Here is a 19,189-nt window from a genome sequence, read left to right as displayed (position 1 = left end):
GACTTTTACGTTTCGATGCTTTGGATAGTTTATGTGTATATTTCTGTTCTCTTGTGTGTAGCTCTTGTTTTCCGGTGTTGTTTTCTACCAGATTCAGGTACTCTAGCCTAACCTCTGTCCAGATCTAGATGTTACATTGGAATCAAGCTCAGTTTAGAATCACCTCATTTTAAAGCTGTGAATCAGATTCACAGTATCAAACCAACCAATTCAATAGGATTTTGCCACCATTTTTGTAATAATACTTGTATTAGTATTACAATAGGTTATAACATCAGGCACAAGTAGTGATGGGTGTTGGGGTTAAGGGGTCAGGGGTCAGTAGGGGGCAAGGCTAGAGACACCTGGATCCCTGCAGGAAACGCTGTTTCACTGAAGCCAGTTCGACTTCTGATCACCTCCTTTTGCTCATATCTTTTGCTTGTGCTACTGTTGATGTTACATAAAGTGAAGCGGCTCTGAGACATGATATCAGCTGATGACATTTTGTTGCATGTTACAGTAATCAGTGAGTTCCTTTGAAAAGGCTGTCATCCCAGATGTAGCATGAAAAAAAGCAGCATTTTCTTTTTTCCATTTTTAAATGGAATGATTAAAAGGCTTGTTCTGTGATGAGGGCCAATCCCCTGAATTCCTCGGTTTCCATAATAGTGATAAGCATTCATTTCTGCTCGGCAGAATCAGGGAGCGAAGGCTCAACTATAACACAGTGACAGAATGATGCATGAGAAATCATCTTTAACACCTAGCTCTCCGTCAATGTCCCAGGCAGCAACTCATCTGTCTAGCATTCCTTGGGCGACGCATCACTATTTGTACGGGGGCAGGAAACAATTAATTCAGTTGAAGGGGGGTGCAAATTATCTGACCAAGAAAATTACCACAAAAATAAGAGAAAACATTCATGATATTTACTAATATGCTGCAGTGCCTGCTGGTTCAACAACACAGCACCAAGGCGAAAACTATTGAATATGTACAAACTGTCAAAGCAGTAGTGTTTGGAATACAGAAATCCAACAAGCCATGCCTTGAGAATAGCCTCTTGCCTGCTAAGCACATGGTTTGAAGTGGTGATTAATGAACAAAGGCAAGTGTGGTAGTAGTAGTAGTAATAGTCAGTGTATTTTAGAAGTGAACAGTACAAGGTGGAGGTGGGAGCTAGGGGAGGGTGGGATCACTGCAGGTCAGCCTCCTTGTTGCTATGCAACTCCTCTATAGAAGATCAACACAGTGTGTTTGGATTTGCCCTGGTAGACACTACTGTAGTCTCCTCTGTGGCTCTGTTAGCCAGCCTGCTTGTCTCTCACCCTCACACACGCCTGCATTAACATCCAAATGACCATGAAGGTGTTATTTCTCCCAGACAAAGAAATCAGAATAGAATGTGTTAAAAAAGGCCTTGAAGTGACTAGAAGTTCCCTTTCAGTCTGTCACTCGGTATAACATACTATGTGGAATCAACGATCAAATTCACCTGAAGAAAACAGAAATTACGCCCAACGGGCCAATGGATGTGGTGACCACCCATGGAAACCCCACCTTCCTGGCTATAATACCAGGGCTCGCATTCATTTCCTCAATTCTTTCCTCTTCAGCTCGCTTGAAGGAAGAACGTGTCACACAATTTAGAAACTTTTCAAGCACATGAAGACTTCGAGATTCGGCTCTGACTTAGGTGTCTGTTAGTGGGGAGAGAGTACTCGTCCCAATAGATGTTGCAAGTCTTGAGTGTTGGTTTTTCTGTTTGCTAAAAGCGGACTACTTTCTGCTCTGCTTGTGTAGCTAATGCTTCCTTGCTTGAGTAAGATGGCCGTTGGTAAGAGTACGTTCAAAAAGGCTAACCATCCGAGTTTGGACCTCTGATCTTTCCGTAGGGCATGTGGTTTCACAATGAAAATGAAAGATACTCACGAGTGCTGTCCTGTTTGCCTGGGGTGAAAACACGCTCAGGAGGCTTTGGCTCGGATCAGTTCATGTGACTATTGTCTCCGGCTGGGTTCAACTTCCATTGGCCGTCGAGCTGACTTTGTGAGAAAAATTGGGGCTGCTGGCGAAGGGTCTGCTGGTGAAGCGACCTCTGGAATGTGGTTGTCTGAGGTCAGGAGAGAGTAGCAGCGGTGGTCTGAGTTTACTGGGGTGACATTTAAGCCGAGTTAGGCTCATTCCGGCTTCTCTGGCAGTGGTCAGAGTCCAGATTCCGGGGATGATATACTATCCCTGGTTGGCTCTGGAGGGTTTTCAGAGTGCAAATCGGATGATATCAGTCCGGGGCAGCCTAAAGCCATTGGATTCGGCGGGGAGAGTGAACCATTGGTGGTTAATCCACCTTTGATGTAGATGTGTCGTAGAGCGGCAAATCACCTGGGGGTGGATTTGCCATCTTCTCCCCCGCACCAGAGTTCCTCCAGGTTTGGGGGGAGGTATTTACTTCCTGTCCCTGCAGCGGTGAAGTGTTGCTTACCCCTGTTTAAAGATTTTGCTGATGATTTAAAGGCGACCTGGGATTCCCCTCATTCAGCCAGACTGGTGCTACCAAGTTATTGTGAGTTAAGAAATGTAGAGGGTATGGAGGAGGCGGGTCTCATTTGAACACCACCAATGGATGGAAAGCTGGCGAGTTACTTAGCTCCAGAGGCTAACAAGGGGGAAAATCCTAGCAGGTGCTTCCGAATTAACAGCGCCAGTTCTCAGCGGATCAGCTGGACAAAATGTCCCAGGCTGAGGGTGTAGCAGCCCGGTCTTTGAAATTGGTCACAAGGCTTTGCATCCTCCTCCTTTTCGTGGCGTCATTACGTCAATGGTCCCCAAAGTTCTAGTGCCTGTCTTAAGACGCTAGGACCTTGTTCAAAGCAGGCTTTTCGGCTGGTCCCTGTGTCAGAAGTACAGAGTGGTTGGTACAGCCGGTGCTTTTTATTTCCCAAGAGCAATGGAACATGGCGTCCCTGGACAAGGTTACATGCTCACACTTCGCAGTCGGCGCATCCCTGCGATTGGTTCACGTCCATAGATCTGAAGTAGAGGTCGACCGATTATGATTTTTCACCACCGATACCGATTATTGGAGGACCCCAAAAAAAAACCCGAAACCGATTAATTGGCCGATTTTTTTTTTTTTTTAAGTATTTGTAATAATGATAATTACAACAATACTGAATTAACACTTATTTTAACTTAATATAATACATAAATAAAATCAATTTAGCCTCAAATAAATAATGAAACATGTTCAATTTGGTTTAAATAATGCAAAAACAAAGTGTTGGAGAAGAAAGTAAAAGTGCAATATGTGCCATGTAAGAAAGCTAACGTCTAAGTTCCTTGCTCAGAACATGAAAACATATGGCTAGTGGTTCCTTTTAACATGAGTTTTCAATATTCCCAGGTAAGAATTTTTAGGTTGTAGTTATTATAGGAATTATATGACAATTTCTCTCTATAGCACTTGTATATCATATACCTTTGATTATTGGATGTTCTTATAGGCACTTTAGTATTGCCAGTGTAACAGTATAGCTTCCGTCCCTCTCCTCGCCCCTACCTGGGCTCGAACCAGGAACACATCCACCCAGCCACCCGCGTTACCCATGCAGAGCAAGGGGAATAACTACTCCAAGTCTCAGAGCGAGTGACGTTTGAAACGCTATTAGTGCTCACCCCGCTAACTATCCAGCCATTTCACATGGGTTACACCAGCCTAATCTCAGGAGTTGATGGGCTTGAAGCACAGCAAAGAGCTGCTGGCAAAACGCACAAAAGTGCTGTTTGAATGAATGCTTACTAGCCTGCTGGTGCCTACCATCGCTCAGTCAGACTGCTCTATCAAATCATAGAATTAATTATAACATAATAACACACGGAAATACGAGCCTTACGTCATTAATATGGTCGAATCCGGAAACTATCATCTCGAAAACAAGACGTTTATTCTTTCAGTGAAATACGGAACCGTTCCGTATTTTATCTAACGGGTGGCATCCATATGTCTAAATATTCCTGTTACATTGCACAACCTTCAATGTTTTGTCATAATTTCATAAAATTCTGGCAAATTAGGCGGCCCAAACTGTTGCATATACCCTGACTGTGTGCAATAAACGCAAGAGAAGTGACAAAATTTCACCTGGTTAATATTGCCTGCTAACCTGGATTTCTTTTAGCTAAATATGCAGGTTTAAAAATATATACTTCTGTGTATTGATTTTAAGAAAGGCATTGATGTTTATGGTTAGGTACACATTCGAGCAAGGACAGTCCTTTTTCGCGAATACGCACCGCATCAATTATATGCACACGCTAGGTAAACTATTAATATCATCAACCATAAGTTAACTAGTGATTATGATTGATTGTTTTTTATAAGATAAGTTTAATGCTAGCTAGTAACTTACCTTGGCTTACTGCATTCGCGTAACAGGCAGGCTCCTCGTGGAGTGCAATGAGAGGCAGGTGGCAGGCAAGATTGAATCCCCGAGCTGACAAGGTAAAAATATGTCATTCTGCCCCTGAACAGGGTAGTTATAACCCACCGTTCCTAGGCCATCATTGAAAATAAGAATGTGTTCTTAACTGACTTGCCTAGTTAAATAAAGATTAAATAAAGGTGTTTTTTTTTTATTATAAAAAATTGGCCAAATTGTTGTCCAAAAATACCGATTTCCAATAGTTATGAAAACTTGAAATCAGCCCTAATTAATCGGCCATTCCGATTAATCGGTCAACCTCTAATCTGAAGGATGCATATTTTCATGTGGCTATACATCCTCTCCACAGAACGTTTCTGATGTTTAATTTCGAGGGGGTAGTCTAAGAGTTTCTGGTCCTGCCTTTTGTGCTCACCCCGCACCAATACTCTGAGCCCTTGTGGTGCCAGGGGATCAGAGTATTGGCCTATCTGGACGATTGGCTGATCGTAGTGGAGTCGAGGGAATATGTGGAGCTCCACACTGGTTTCCCATATTCAGTCTCTGGGGTTCATAGTGGATAACAAGAAAAGTTTTTGTCCCAACAGAAGAGGATCGCATTCCGGCTCTGTCTGGCACAGTTTCAGCTGGTTCACTCTGTGCCTTTTCGCTTGTGCCTGTGGTTATTGGGTCTGATGGCCTCTGTGATAGCTTTGGTGCCTCTGGGACTTCTGTTTATGTGTCTCTTTCAGAACTGGGTGATTGCTACGCGTCTGGACACATCTCGCCACATCGGTTTCTCAAGGTATTCCCGTCGTGCTGCAGTGGGTTCTCATGGGCTGGGTAGTGTCCCGCAGGGTGAACATGACAGACGCATCCTTACTGGGATGGGGAGGGCTGTGTGTGGGCTACTTGGAAAGCAGGATTTGGTTAACAGCGCAAAGGGCGCTACATATCCATTACCAAGACCTACTGACAGTTTTGATATTGCTGAGGCATTCCCTTCCGATGTTGGAGGGACAACATTTACATTTACATTTAAGTAATTTAGCAGACGCTCTTATCCAGAGCGACTTACAAATTGGTGCATTCACCTTATGACATCCAGTGGAACAGCCACTTTACAATAGTGCATCTAAATCTTTTAAGGGGGGTGAGAAGGATTACTTTATCCTATCCTAGGTATTCCTTAAAGAGGTGGGGTTTCAGGTGTCTCCGGAAGGTGGTGATTGACTCCGCTGTCCTGGCGTCGTGAGGGAGTTTGTTCCACCATTGGGGGCCAGAGCAGCGAACAGTTTTGACTGGGCTGAGCGGGAACTGTACTTCCTCAGTGGTAGGGAGGCGAGCAGGCCAGAGGTGGATGAACGCAGTGCCCTTGTTTGGGTGTAGGGCCTGATCAGAGCCTGGAGGTACTGAGGTGCCGTTCCCCTCACAGCTCCGTAGGCAAGCACCATGGTCTTGTAGCGGATGCGAGCTTCAACTGGAAGCCAGTGGAGAGAGCGGAGGAGCGGGGTGACGTGAGAGAACTTGGGAGGTTGAACACCAGACGGGCTGCGGCGTTCTGGATGAGTTGTAGGGGTTTAATGGCACAGGCAGGGAGCCCAGCCAACAGCGAGTTGCAGTAATCCAGACGGGAGATGACAAGTGCCTGGATTAGGACCTGCGCCGCTTCCTGTGTGCGGCAGGGTCGTACTCTGCGGATGTTGTAGAGCATGAACCTACAGGAACGGGCCACCGCCTTGATGTTAGTTGAGAACGACAGGGTGTTGTCCAGGATCACGCCAAGGTTCTTAGCGCTCTGGGAGGAGGACACAATGGAGTTGTCAACCGTGATGGCGAGATCATGGAACGGGCAGTCCTTCCCGGGAGGAAGAGCAGCTCCGTCTTGCCGAGGTTCAGCTTGAGGTGGTGATCCGTCATCCACACTGATATGTCTGCCAGACTTGCAGAGATGCGATTCGCCACCTGGTCATCAGAAGGGGGAAAGGAGAAGATTAATTGTGTGTCGTCTGCATAGCAATGATAGGAGAGACCATGTGAGGTTATGACAGAGCCAAGTGACTTGGTGTATAGCGAGAATAGGAGAGGGCCTAGAACAGAGCCCTGGGGGACACCAGTGGTGAGAGCGCGTGGTGAGGAGACAGATTCTCGCCACGCCACCTGGTAGGAGCGACCTGTCAGGTAGGACGCAATCCAAGCGTGGGCCGCGCCGGAGATGCCCAACTCGGAGAGGGTGGAGAGGAGGATCTGATGGTTCACAGTATCGGAGGCAGCCGATAGGTCTAGAAGGATGAGAGCAGAGGAGAGAGAGTTAGCTTTAGCAGTGCGGAGCGCCTCCGTGATACAGAGAAGAGCAGTCTCAGTTGAATGACTAGTCTTGAAACCTGACTGATTTGGATCAAGAAGGTCATTCTGAGAGAGATAGCGGGAGAGCTGGCCAAGGACGGCACGTTCAAGTGTTTTGGAGAGAAAAGAACGAAGGGATACTGGTCTGTAGTTGTTGACATCGGAGGGATCGAGTGTAGGTTTTTTCAGAAGGGGTGCAACTCTCGCTCTCTTGAAGACGGAAGGGACGTAGCCAGCGGTCAGGGATGAGTTGATGAGCGAGGTGAGATAAGGGAGAAGGTCTCCGGAAATGGTCTGGAGAAGAGAGGAGGGGATAGGGTCAAGCGGGCAGGTTGTTGGGCGGCCGGCCGTCACAAGATGCGAGATTTCATCTGGAGAGAGAGGGAGAAAGAGGTCAGAGCACAGGGTAGGGCAGTGTGAGCAGAACCAGCGGTGTCGTTTGACTTAGCAAACGAGGATCGGATGTCGTCGACCTTCTTTTCAAAATGGTTGACGAAGTCATCTGCAGAGAGGGAGGAGGGGGAGGAGGATTCAGGAGGGAGGAGAAGGTGGCAAAGAGCTTCCTAGGGTTAGAGGCAGATGCTTGGAATTTCGAGTGGTAGAAAGTGGCTTTAGCAGCAGAGACAGAGGAGGAAAATGTAGAGAGGAGGGAGTGAAAGGATGCCAGGTCCGCAGGGAGGCGAGTTTTCCTCCATTTCTTCTCGGCTGCCCGGAGCCCTGTTCTGTGAGCTCGCAATGAGTCGTCGAGCCACGGAGCGGGAGGGTAGGACCGAGCCGGCCTGGAGGATAGGGGACATAGAGAGTCAAAGGATGCAGAAAGGGAGAAGAGGAGGGTTGAGGAGGCAGAATCAGGAGATAGGTTGGAGAAGGTTTGAGCAGAGGGAAGAGATGATAGGATGGAAGAGGAGAGAGTAGCGGGGAGAGAGAGCGAAGGTTGGGACGGCGCGATACCATCCGAGTAGGGGCAGTGTGGGAAGTGTTGGATGAGAGCGAGAGGGAAAAGGATACAAGGTAGTGGTCGGAGACTTGGAGGGAGTTGCAATGAGGTTAGTGGAAGAACAGCATCTAGTAAAGATGAGGTCGAGCGTATTGCCTGCCTTGTGAGTAGGGGGAAGGTGAGAGGGTGAGGTCAAAAGAGGAGAGGAGTGGAAAGAAGGAGGCAGAGAGGAATGAGTCAAAGGTAGACGTGGGGAGGTTAAAGTCGCCCAGAACTGTGAGAGGTGAGCCGTCCTCAGGAAAGGAGCTTATCAAGGCATCAAGCTCATTGATGAACTCTCCGAGGGAACCTGGAGGGCGATAAATGATAAGGATGTTAAGCTTGAAAGGGCTGGTAACTGTGACAGCATGGAATTCAAAGGAGGCGATAGACAGATGGGTAAGGGGAGAAAGAGAGAATGACCACTTGGGAGAGATGAGGATCCCGGTGCCACCACCCCGCTGACCAGAAGCTCTCGGGGTGTGCGAGAACACGTGGGCGGACGAAGAGAGAGCAGTAGGAGTAGCAGTGTTATCTGTGGTGATCCATGTTTCCGTCAGTGCCAAGAAGTCGAGGGACTGGAGGGAGGCATAGGCTGAGATGAACTCTGCCTTGTTGGCCGCAGATTGGCAGTTCCAGAGGCTACCGGAGACCTGGAACTCCACGTGGGTCGTGCGCGCTGGGACCACCAGATTAGGGTGGCCGCGGCCACGCGGTGTGGAGCGTTTGTATGGTCTGTGCAGAGAGGAGAGAACAGGGATAGACAGACACATAGTTGACAGGCTACAGAAGAGGCTACGCTAATGCAAGGAGATTGGAATGACAAGTGGACTACACGTCTCGAATGTTCAGAAAGTTAAGCTTACGTAGCAAGAATCTTATTGACTAAAATGATTAAAATGATACAGTACTGCTGAAGTAGGCTAGCTGGCAGTGGCTGCGTTGTTGACGTTGTAGGCTAGCTGGCAGTGGCTGCGTTGTTGACACTACACTAATCAAGTCGTTCCGTTGAGTGTAATAGTTTCTACAGTGCTGCTATTCGGGGGCTAGCTGGCTAGCTAGCAGTGTTGATTACGTTACGTTGCGTTAAAGAACGACAATAGCTGGCTAGCTAACCTAGAAAATCGCTCTAGACTACACAATTATCTTTGATACAAAGACGGCTATGTAGCTAGCTATGTAGCTAGCTACGATCAAACAAATCAAACCGTTGTGCTGTAATGAAATGAAATGAAAATGTGATACTACCTGTGGAGCGAAGCGGAATGCGACCGGGTTGTTGAGTACGGAAGTTCTATTCGGTAGACGTTGGCTAGCTGTTGGCTAGCTAGCAGTGTCTCCTACGTTAAGGACGACAAATAGCTGGCTAGCTAACCTCGGTAAATTAAGATAATCACTCTAAGACTACACACTCTAAACTACACAATTATCTTGGATACGAAGACAGCAAAGACAACTATGTAGCTAGCTAACACTACACTAATCAAGTCATTCAGTTGAGTGTAATAGTTTCTACAGTGCTGCTATTCGGTAGACGGTGGACGTTTGCTAGCTGGCTGATAGCAGTGTAGACTACGTTAGGACGACGAAATACGATAATTACGCAATTATCTTTGATACAAAGACGGCTATGTAGCTAGCTAAGAAGAAATTGCTAAGATTAGACAAATCAAACCGTTGTACTATAATGAAATGTAATGAAATGTAATGAAAAGTTATACTACCTGCGGACCGAAGTGCGGATGCGACCGCTCGCTCCAACCCGGAAGTAACAACATGTGTTGGTAAGGTTGGACATCAGGATGGCGCTGGCGTACATCAGCAGGCGGTGGGAACGTGGTCTCTCTCTTTGGCCGTTATCTGTGACTGTAGGTGCGGGTAAGGATGTCTGTGACTGTAGTTGCGGGTAAGGGTGTCTGTGACTGTAGGTGCGGGTAAGGATGACTGAAACAGAGAATTTTACCGTTAACAGGGAATTTATTCCTTCACACAGTAATTTTGGGGAAAGGGGCTGAATGGAACCAAAGCAAAGAAAGTTCAAGTTAAAGAGCCCCATCTCCTACCTATCCACAACTTACCTAACTAGCACCACCTGGCGCACTAACCAAAATACAGGGGATGGTCTGCCCAGGTCTTACCTAGTGTGCATAGACATAGTATATACTACGGGTATATGTATGCCCTCAGGCCTCTTGCCTAAGCACTCCCAAGGTTCCTTCCCTTCCCCCCCGGGAACAATTGGAAGAATAATACAAAACCATTCCAATAATCAAAAACACTGCATCCTATTGACACCCACATACCTCAGAAGTAGCAGACAGCTGTACGAGAGGGTGGGGTCAGAGGGTGGGGTCCCCTGACGAGAGGGCGGGGTCAGCTCCAATCTGCAATGGGGCCGACCAATCAGTTGCTTGGGGGAATCCAGGAAGCCATTTCCTGAAATACATACACATACATACAAACCCACAACAACACAGAAACTTGGGAATGTAACACGCCCACCCCAAACCCAACACGCATCGCCAGTTACTAAACCCGTGATAGAGCGTCAGCAACCACATTCGTCGAACCCTTCACATAATGAATCTGTATCTGTACATTGTATCCTTGTACAATCAGAGCCCACCGCATAAGTCGGCGGTTCTGATTGTACATTTGCTTCAAAAACACCAAAGGATTATAGTCTGTGAAGACCAGTACAGGCAAGGCACTGGAGTCCACATATACCTCAAAGAACTGTAAGGCTAGCAATAAAGCCAGCGTCTCTTGTTCAATAGTGGAGTACTTTGTCGGACACGAGTTGAAATTACGGGAGAAGAAACTGACGGGCCAATCCATTCCCTCTTCATCTTCCTGCAAGAGAACCACACACAACCCCACTATACTAGCATCTACGTCCAATTTATTAAGGTTTATTAAGGAGTCAGCAAGCACTTGGGCACTACAAAGTAGTGCTTTGTCAGACTCAAAAGCACAGTTACAGTCCTGGGACCACTTATATGGTACTTTGGGACTAAGCAGAGATGTAACGGGAGCTACTACCGCCGAAAAATTCTTACAGAATGTACGATAGTACCCTACCATCCCCAGGAATCTGCTCAACTGGCGGCGAGTAGTGGGTGTAGGAAAAGTAACAATGCTTCCAGTTTGTCAGTTACTGGGCGCACTTTACCTCATCTCACCTGCTTCCCTAAGTAAGTCACAGTAGCCTTCCCAAACTCACACTTGGCCAAATTGAGGGTTAAATAAGCATTCTCCAACCTCTGAAACACACTTTTCAAGGTGGCGAGATGATCAGACCAAGTGGACGAATGAATCACAACATCGTCAAGGTAAGCAGTAGAATTTGGCACATCCGCGAACACAATGTTGACTAGGAGTTGAAAAGTAGCAGGTGCATTACACATCCCAAATGGCATCACAGTGTATTGTACGAAGTTATCAGGCGTAACGAAAGGTGAGATGTCAGAAGCTCGAGAGGTCAGAGGCACCTGCCAATAACCTTTTAGCAAATCTGACTTACTAACATAAGCAGCAGAACCAATTCTATCAATGCAGTCATCTAAGTGAGGTAATGGAAAATAATCTGTCTTTGTAACTGCATTTACGCGATGATAGTCCATACATAAGCAGGACGTGCCATCAGACTTATGAACAAGAATACATGGGGAACTCCAGGAGCTGTTACTGGGTTTTGCCATGTCATTCTGTAATAAATAAGCTACCTCACTTTTCATTACTTCCCTTTTCTTCACATTAACCCAACCCGTCCTCCTTATCCTGTTCTGTTAACATGACACACACGGGAAGAATGCCTACGGTCTTTATCACATAATTGGTGTCACTGAGTTTATTTTCCACAAGATATGGCCCAGAAAAACGTGCCGACAGAGATGAGCCAGGGATTGGCAACAAAACTAAGACTTGATCCCCTTGTTCAAAAGATCGGTCAACAGCCTCTTTGTCATAATGTCATTTCATGCACTTTTGAGACGAGGAGAGAGACTTTTGGGCTAACGCACATGCAGCGTGCAGCCTCTCCCGCATCTTACTGACATAATCGAACACATTTTTAGCGACTCTACTGGGTGTAGGAGATAGTATGTGCTCCTTAAAAACTTTTAGCGGACTCTGTGGGGTGTGTCCAAACACAAGGTCCGCAGGGCTGAACCCTAAGGACTCTTGTATTGTTTCCCTGATAGCAAATAGGACAAAGGGCACGCCCTCATGCCAATTGGTACTGGTATCCATGCAATACTTTCATAGCATCGCCTTTAGCATCTGATGCCAGCATTCGAGGGCCCCTTGACTCTCCGGATGATACTGATGGGAAATACACAGTGTCTTTAACACATTTGAGAACAGTTATGACATAAAGTTGGTTCCCTGATCAGTTTGGATTACTTTAGGGAGTCCAAACATAGAGAAGAACTTCACTAGTGCCTTCACCACAGTCTTAGCCATTATAGTACTGAGAGGGATAGCCTCTGGGTATCGAGTAGCACTGCACATTATTGTTAGTAAGAACTGGTTAACTGACCTGGTTTTCGGCAACGGGCCTACACAATCGATTATCACTCATTCAAACGGTTCCCCCACCACAGGAATCGGGCAGAGCGGCGCACGAGGAACTGTTTGAATCACTTTCCCAGTGAGTTGACATACATGACATGTTTTACAAAATTGGACCAAGTCAGACTTCAAACCTGGCCAGAAAAAATGTTGAAGTACTCGGTTATAAGTCTTCGTGATCCCCAAATATCCGGACCGTGCCTGGTCATTGGCGAGTGAGAGCATATGCTGTCAGAACGGTGTAGGAACAACCACTTGACACACTTCACTCCAGTCATTAACGGTGTCATGAGCTGCCCATTTATGCATCAAAACTCCTGCTTCCATAAAGTAGGCAGTCTCCTTAGTTTTAGCTTCCTCAGTGGAAATTACCGATGCAAAACACTTGCGAAGACTGGTGTCTCCTTTTTGACATTCAATCACCTTCTCGGGGGTGACAGACAAAAGAATAACATGTAATTGGGACACGATTTCGCTTTCCTTTGCCTTAGTTTTTACGGGGGTAAAAACTGTCGGCCCTGCAGCAGGAATACTCGGTGCATTGTCTTCTACCTCAACATTCTCAAAAATGGAACTAGACAAATCCACCACATCTCCCAGCTTGCGAGATTGTACCCTCGTTAACACACAAGCAGGGAAAAGGTGGAAATGCTTGAACCAATTTATCATCTGCAGTTTTGATTTCTGGGTTGTCTACTACTTCTAACACAAGAGTGACGTTACCACCAGCAATATAGTTCCCTAGTAGTAATGTGACTCCTTTTACTGGCAGTGTGGACTCGACACCAACACGGAAACGTCCTGATACCAAGTCTGACACTAAGTGGACCCAGTGTAATGGTACAGGTACGTTTTTTGTCTCTATACCCTGTAGTATGACATGCGAGCCAAAATACGTTTTAGGAGACCAGGGTAAAGCATCATTGACTCTTCACTATTATTATACAATGTAGAAAATAGTACAAATAAAGAAAACCCCTGGAATGAGTAGTTGTGTCCAAACTTTTGACTGCTACTGTATTTTGGCATCGCGCCGTCAAGGGGTTTGGGATCACTCAAGAGCATTACTGAATTGAGGAACTTAATGCGGGCCCCTGTATTATAGCCAGGAAGGCGGGGTTTCTGAGGGCGGGCTTGGCATCCATTGGCCAGTTGGGCATGATTTCAGTTTTCAGGTGAGTATGATTTGTTGTTGACTGCCCATAGGTATGTTATACCCCGTTCCCTCCTTCAGGGAACAGTGGTTATATTCATAACTGTATGTTTTAAGACCTCTAGTGAAGGGAAGACTTGCTGTTAAAAATATTCATTTGAGACAGGGTGATGGATTTTAAAAATATATATATTATTTTACATTTATTTAACTTGGCAGTTAAGATCAAATTCTTATTTACAAGATAATGACCGGCCAAGCCCAGACAACACTGGGCCAATTGTGCACCACCCTATGGGACACCCAATCACAGCCAGTTGTGATACAGCCTGGAATTGAACTAGGGTGTCTGTAGTGACACCTCAAGCACTGAGATGCAGTGTCTTAGACCGCTGCACTTTGTTCGTATTGCTACTGGTACTGGGCTGTAAAGGGCTTCCATTTTCCCTTTGGTTTTCTCTTTCCTGAATAAGGAGGAGGCTTCTCTGAGGCAGCTGCAGTAAAGCGGAAATCTCAATTAAAGCATACCCAATAATGCTTATAGTCATTCCTACAGAGGTGGCATAAGAAATTAACCTTTTATACAATTGAACTTTTATTTAAAGTGGCAATTTCCTTTAAGCAGAAAGGCAGTAAGTGAAGTCAACTGAGCATTCAAATCTCTGTATTGCAAAAAGGGAAAAGATTACAGGGCGAATAAGAGCAGATTTACTTGGTTGCATACTCAATATCTGATGAATTGAAAAATGTTTTAATTCAGCAAGTTCCTGCAATTTAGTTCCCAATAGAGGCACTCAGGGAGACAGAAGGAGAAAAGCTTCCCTTGTGCCTCTCTCCCTCGTATGCTGCTGCTGGAGACATTTCCCAGCAGGCCCCCGCAGAGCAGTCAGCCTTGAGAAGAAGCCGCTCAGTCAATAGCGAGGAGCGATAGAGGGGAGATAGTCTTGCAGGAGGATACTGTACACAGACAGACATACCCACAGTGCATTGTGCACTGGATAACACTGGTAATAATACATGTTGGATGGATAGGAAGGCTAGAGCTGTTGGTTGGCACTGTATGTACTGAGGGCTGGTTGGAGGTAGTTATAAAGACTTAAAACCAATACAGTAGATGCTTGAGTTTGATTTCACTTTGGACACTTGGAGGGGAACTTGAGTGTATAGGTAAATGGCTTTTCCTACAAGCTCAGAGCTTGCAAATCCATGCACACGCAGTGGGTTTCCTATTTATCTCAATTTGACATTTGTTTCACTTAACATTGTGCTCTTTATCTCCCTCCCAATTTCTCTCCCTGTCTATCTTGTGGTGCAGGTTTTCTCCTATCACCATTGACAGCATGACTAGCCTGGTGGGCATGAACATCCCTGGCCACACAGGAACTGGCTGGTGCATCTTTGTCTACAACCTGTCTCCAGATTCTGACGAGAGTGTCCTGTGGCAGCTGTTTGGGCCCTTCGGAGCGGTCAACAACGTCAAGGTCATCCGCGACTTCAACACCAACAAGTGCAAGGGCTTCGGCTTCGTCACCATGACGAACTACGACGAGGCGGCTATGGCCATCGCCAGTCTTAATGGGTACCGGTTGGGCGACCGCGTCTTGCAAGTCTCATTCAAGACCAACAAGACCCACAAGTCCTGAACCCCTCCTCACTCCAAATCCCCTGTCACCACCATCACCCTTATAGTCGCCCAACACAGCAACTCTCCAACAGGAACACAGCAAACAAACAAACAAAAAAGAACTAGAAACGGCTTATAATATAGCTTTGGACCTATAAGCCAATGTTGCCTAAGTATTACAAAATGAAAGATAAAAATCTCCATAATTTGGGAATCCCTGTGATAATACAGGATTCCTGTTGTATATCCTTTCTGTTCTTGTGATTGTTAAATGATTTTCTCTTCTATGTAAACAGTAGCAAAACCAGTCCCCTTATTTCAAAGAAGAGAATATCCTTTTTAGATTGAACTTTCTTGTTCTTGATTCAGGATTTCTTTCTTTTTTAAATCCGGATCCACTGTCGTTAGAATTATGCCTCCCTGACAGAAGAAGGGAAGGGGCTCTTTTTTAAATTGGTGACCATTCATTCATTTGTTGTGTATATTAAAAACCCCTATAAATTCTAAGGGATTACACAATCCTGTTTTCTCTGATGCAGAAAAAAATTATATTAAAAAAAAATGTTTTGTATTGCAAACAAAACATGTCTTTCCTCACTGGGGTTTGGGAGATCGGGAGAGGGAGGGGATGGGTTAGCTTTCCTGGTGACACGTTAAGTGATTTAAAAAACACAATTGCCAAAGAGAAAATCTCTTTGCTTGAAAATGCATTTAGAAAAATAAAAAATAAAGAGAAGAAAATCTATTTTTATAATATGATAATTAAAATAAGAATTATTGAAGAATTTTTACAAGAATCTGGATTTGAAAAAATAGAAAAATATTTTGACTGGCTAATTAGAGGGTGGGGGGAGGGATGTGCGCCACCTTGTCTTGTTCGTTCTGCAGTGGTACTTTTTAGGATCAAAGATTGTTTGTTTTTAGGAGAAATTGATTGGCGATGATTTTGTAGATGGAAGGTTTTGTCATGGGATGCAAATTGAGGCAGATGATCTTCGTAATTTTTCATAGTGCGTAATTATTCAACAGCGATACCCAAAAGGGAAGGGAAAGAGGTCTTTCAAGGCCTAACCATCCTCACAGTCCGGAGCCCAAAGCAAGAAGCATTGTCCACTTGTTTTCTTTTTGTCAGTCTATGGGATATCAGTAATGACTATATACACATCAATCCATTTAGAAAACCTACATTATCTATTGATTTCTTTGCTATCATTTTGTGGAATTTGAAAAGAACGTCCTTTAGCGATCAACAGTAGGTGCTATATTACATGATTCACGTATCTTAAATATCCAAGTTTGTTGTTCTATGTGTTGTTTAGAGGAAAAAAATACTTTGATGCTGACATTGAATTGAGCTGCTGTTCTTTTTTTATTTTTATTGTTGGCCCCATCTGGTTAGATTATTCCTTGCTGAAAAACCAGATGACGGACTTTGGGCCATGTAAGAATCACTTAAAACAGTTTTCTTTGGCTTGCTGACTTTTAGGTTACTTGCTGAGTGTGAAGCATTGTCAAAATTCTATAATAATTAGCTAGTTATGTTAGTCTAGATATTTGTTTCCTCAAAGGATCTATTACAACGGTGTCTTTATTTGTTGTGTACAAATAGATAATATATAGTCTACATTTGTTTTACAATATCTATATCTATATGAGTTGTCACTGTTTTTTGTTTTAGCTTGTCTTTTTCATATGACAACTTTATGAAGTGATGGTTCAGTTATTTAGAAAACTCGTGAGGAATCCTGTTTAATATGTTGTCATGTCGCTTGTGGGAAAAAAAAACGTTTTGGATTACATTTTTGTTAACTACCGCGGCAAAAGTAATTTAACAAAGCTTATAAAATAACGTATTTATTCATTATTTATTGATTGTTTCATTGCTTCAACTATTTATTTATTTCTATTAATGATTTATTTATTTTGGTATTTATTTGTTCGGTCTGTGTATTTACGTGATTCTGGTACAGGGAGGGAGGACGTTTCTGAGCAAAAGGGAACCAAGCGACTAGGGGAGAGGCTCTTCCGTTAGTCCACTGCACTGAGAACTTTTAGTACGTTTGTGCTTTGTACCGATATATCAAAATTACAATCTTAAAAAATCCAAAAGTTGAAAACTAAAAAAAATGTCAAGAGGGTTGGTGACACTCTTCCCTTATTACTAGAAACAGTTACTCGCTATGCATAACCTAGTTGATAGTTAAATTTGCTATTGCTTTTTTCTTGTCTTGTTAAACAAAATCTTTAAATCTTTTTCAATACAGTTTAGTCTTAATATAATGTTATAACAGTTGTTCTGGTTCAATATAACCTGTGATCAGTTTGTGTCGTTTTAAAGCCACTCCGCACCCTCCCTCCACACTACCGCTTTGTGATGAAACTTTATGCAAAAATGTGGGTCTGAAGCATAGTTTTCAGTTTTCAAACATTTTATAACATCCAATTTTGGAAACTCGGGCACATGAATTTGATGAGCAAATAAATGTCCATTGTAGTTGAGGGTCATTCATTGCACTTGAGTAATCAGTCAATTCACCTAAGAGTCAAACTTATTTTTAGAGAATCATCATGTTTGAAAGTTACATAAGAACATCTCTTTAAAGAGATCTTGAACATTGCACACTAACTGTACTTATGGCAGTTGTTGCATTTTAAAAAAGACTGAAGGTATTTCATGGATTGTACCCATTCTATATTTTATATACTATAATATTATATATATTTTGAAAGGTAAAGGTCGGGAATGGTTCCAGAAGTACTGAATTGGATTTTGTTGAACCAGAAAACATGAGGTGTAGGGACATTATAAACACTTTGACATGCATATACATACTCTCTCATAACCACGTCTTAGGCAGCCCATCTGACATCATCCAACCACCATATATGGTTCTGACCTCAGAACACCAACGGACCCCTTTTCATGCTCCAGAGCTGTTGGGAGCTTGAATTATGCAACAACCCCAGTAGAATGTCATTCTGATGTGTGAACATATTTCCTATGTCTTTTAAACTCTTATGATGTGTGCCTGTGTTCTGTCTAGACCCTCTTGTGCGTCTGTGTGTTCATGCGTGTGTGTGTGTGTGTGTGTGTGTGTGTGTGTGTGTGTGTGTGTGTGTGTGTGTGTGTGTGTGTGTGTGTGTGTGTGTGTGTGTGTGTGTGTGTGTGTGTGTGTGTGTGTGTGTGTGTGTGTGTGTGTGTGTAAGGGTGTTTGAAACATGGGGCTGTGTCACCTCGGTCTATGTCCAACCCCTATGGCTCACACCATCCCCTGTAGCGCCTTATAGTGGCAGCCTGCCAATAGGAAATCAACAGCCAGTAGTGTAGGAGGGAAGGTAAAGAGGGGAACAAGGCTCTTGTCATTTTTTATTTTCTCCTAAAATGTGTTTGTTTACTATCTGAAAATCTATTAACTATCTTTAAAGACAAAAAATAAGAAAAAAGTTCACAGGGCCTTACTGGTCCCTCTTACTTATGCTATCACTTATCGATTATTGATTATTGTTATTATTATTATTGCTGTTATTCTTAGTATTCTTAATCCAATTACTGCGATGAATGACTTCATGTTATCCTTGCTAGTTTAGGTCATTTCTGAAACTGGAAACAAAATAAAAATCTTGCTGTAAATGTTATTTTTTTTTCTCATAAAACTGTTGTGTTTGAATTATTTGTACTTTTGAATGTTGGGACAATAAAATGAGGTGTTGAAGAGCTTTGTTGTTTCTTCTCGTAAATGGCGTTATTACATTATCAACACTCACCTTTTAGAAGCAGAATCATGCACGATTAGAAGCTAGATCCTGCAGATCCAGAGTGATGTATCAGTAAAGCTTCACATAACTCCTGCCTTGGTTATACAAAATATCTATTTCAATATAGATTTCATAGAGAATTATTCACGGCTCAATATAAAATGTCACTATCATAATTCATGACTGCTTCGTCTCTTTCTCAAACACTCGAAACCCTGGCATTTTGAATACCATGAAATACAGTATATTGATATAGTAATAAAATAAATGGATTAATTCAATGTCTGAGACAGTTATATAATACCCAGTCAGGTTGCACGTGGAGAAGTGCACTTGTGAGATAATAGTGCCCCCTGCAT

General features: G+C 44.0%; 1 protein-coding gene across 6 annotated transcripts in view; it reads left to right on the top strand.

Moving 5' to 3' along the window:
* LOC118359138 (ELAV-like protein 4) overlaps positions 1–18,789 on the top strand; it is an 87,641-nt gene extending 68,852 nt beyond the window's left edge. For all 6 annotated transcript variants that reach the window (XM_035737422.2, XM_035737420.2, XM_052480439.1 and 3 more), the window contains one exon: positions 14,766–18,789. In XM_035737422.2, the coding sequence (XP_035593315.1) occupies positions 14,766–15,093 (328 nt within the window). In that variant the 3' untranslated portion in view covers positions 15,094–18,789. The remainder of the gene's footprint in view (positions 1–14,765) is intronic.
* The last annotated feature ends 400 nt before the right edge of the window (positions 18,790–19,189 follow it).

Source organism: Oncorhynchus keta, chromosome 26 (assembly GCF_023373465.1).
Source record: "Oncorhynchus keta strain PuntledgeMale-10-30-2019 chromosome 26, Oket_V2, whole genome shotgun sequence".
Classification (NCBI taxonomy): domain Eukaryota; kingdom Metazoa; phylum Chordata; class Actinopteri; order Salmoniformes; family Salmonidae; genus Oncorhynchus; species Oncorhynchus keta.
The sequence above is the reverse complement of the archived record's forward strand: the minus strand, read 5'-3'. Positions and strand labels throughout refer to the sequence as shown.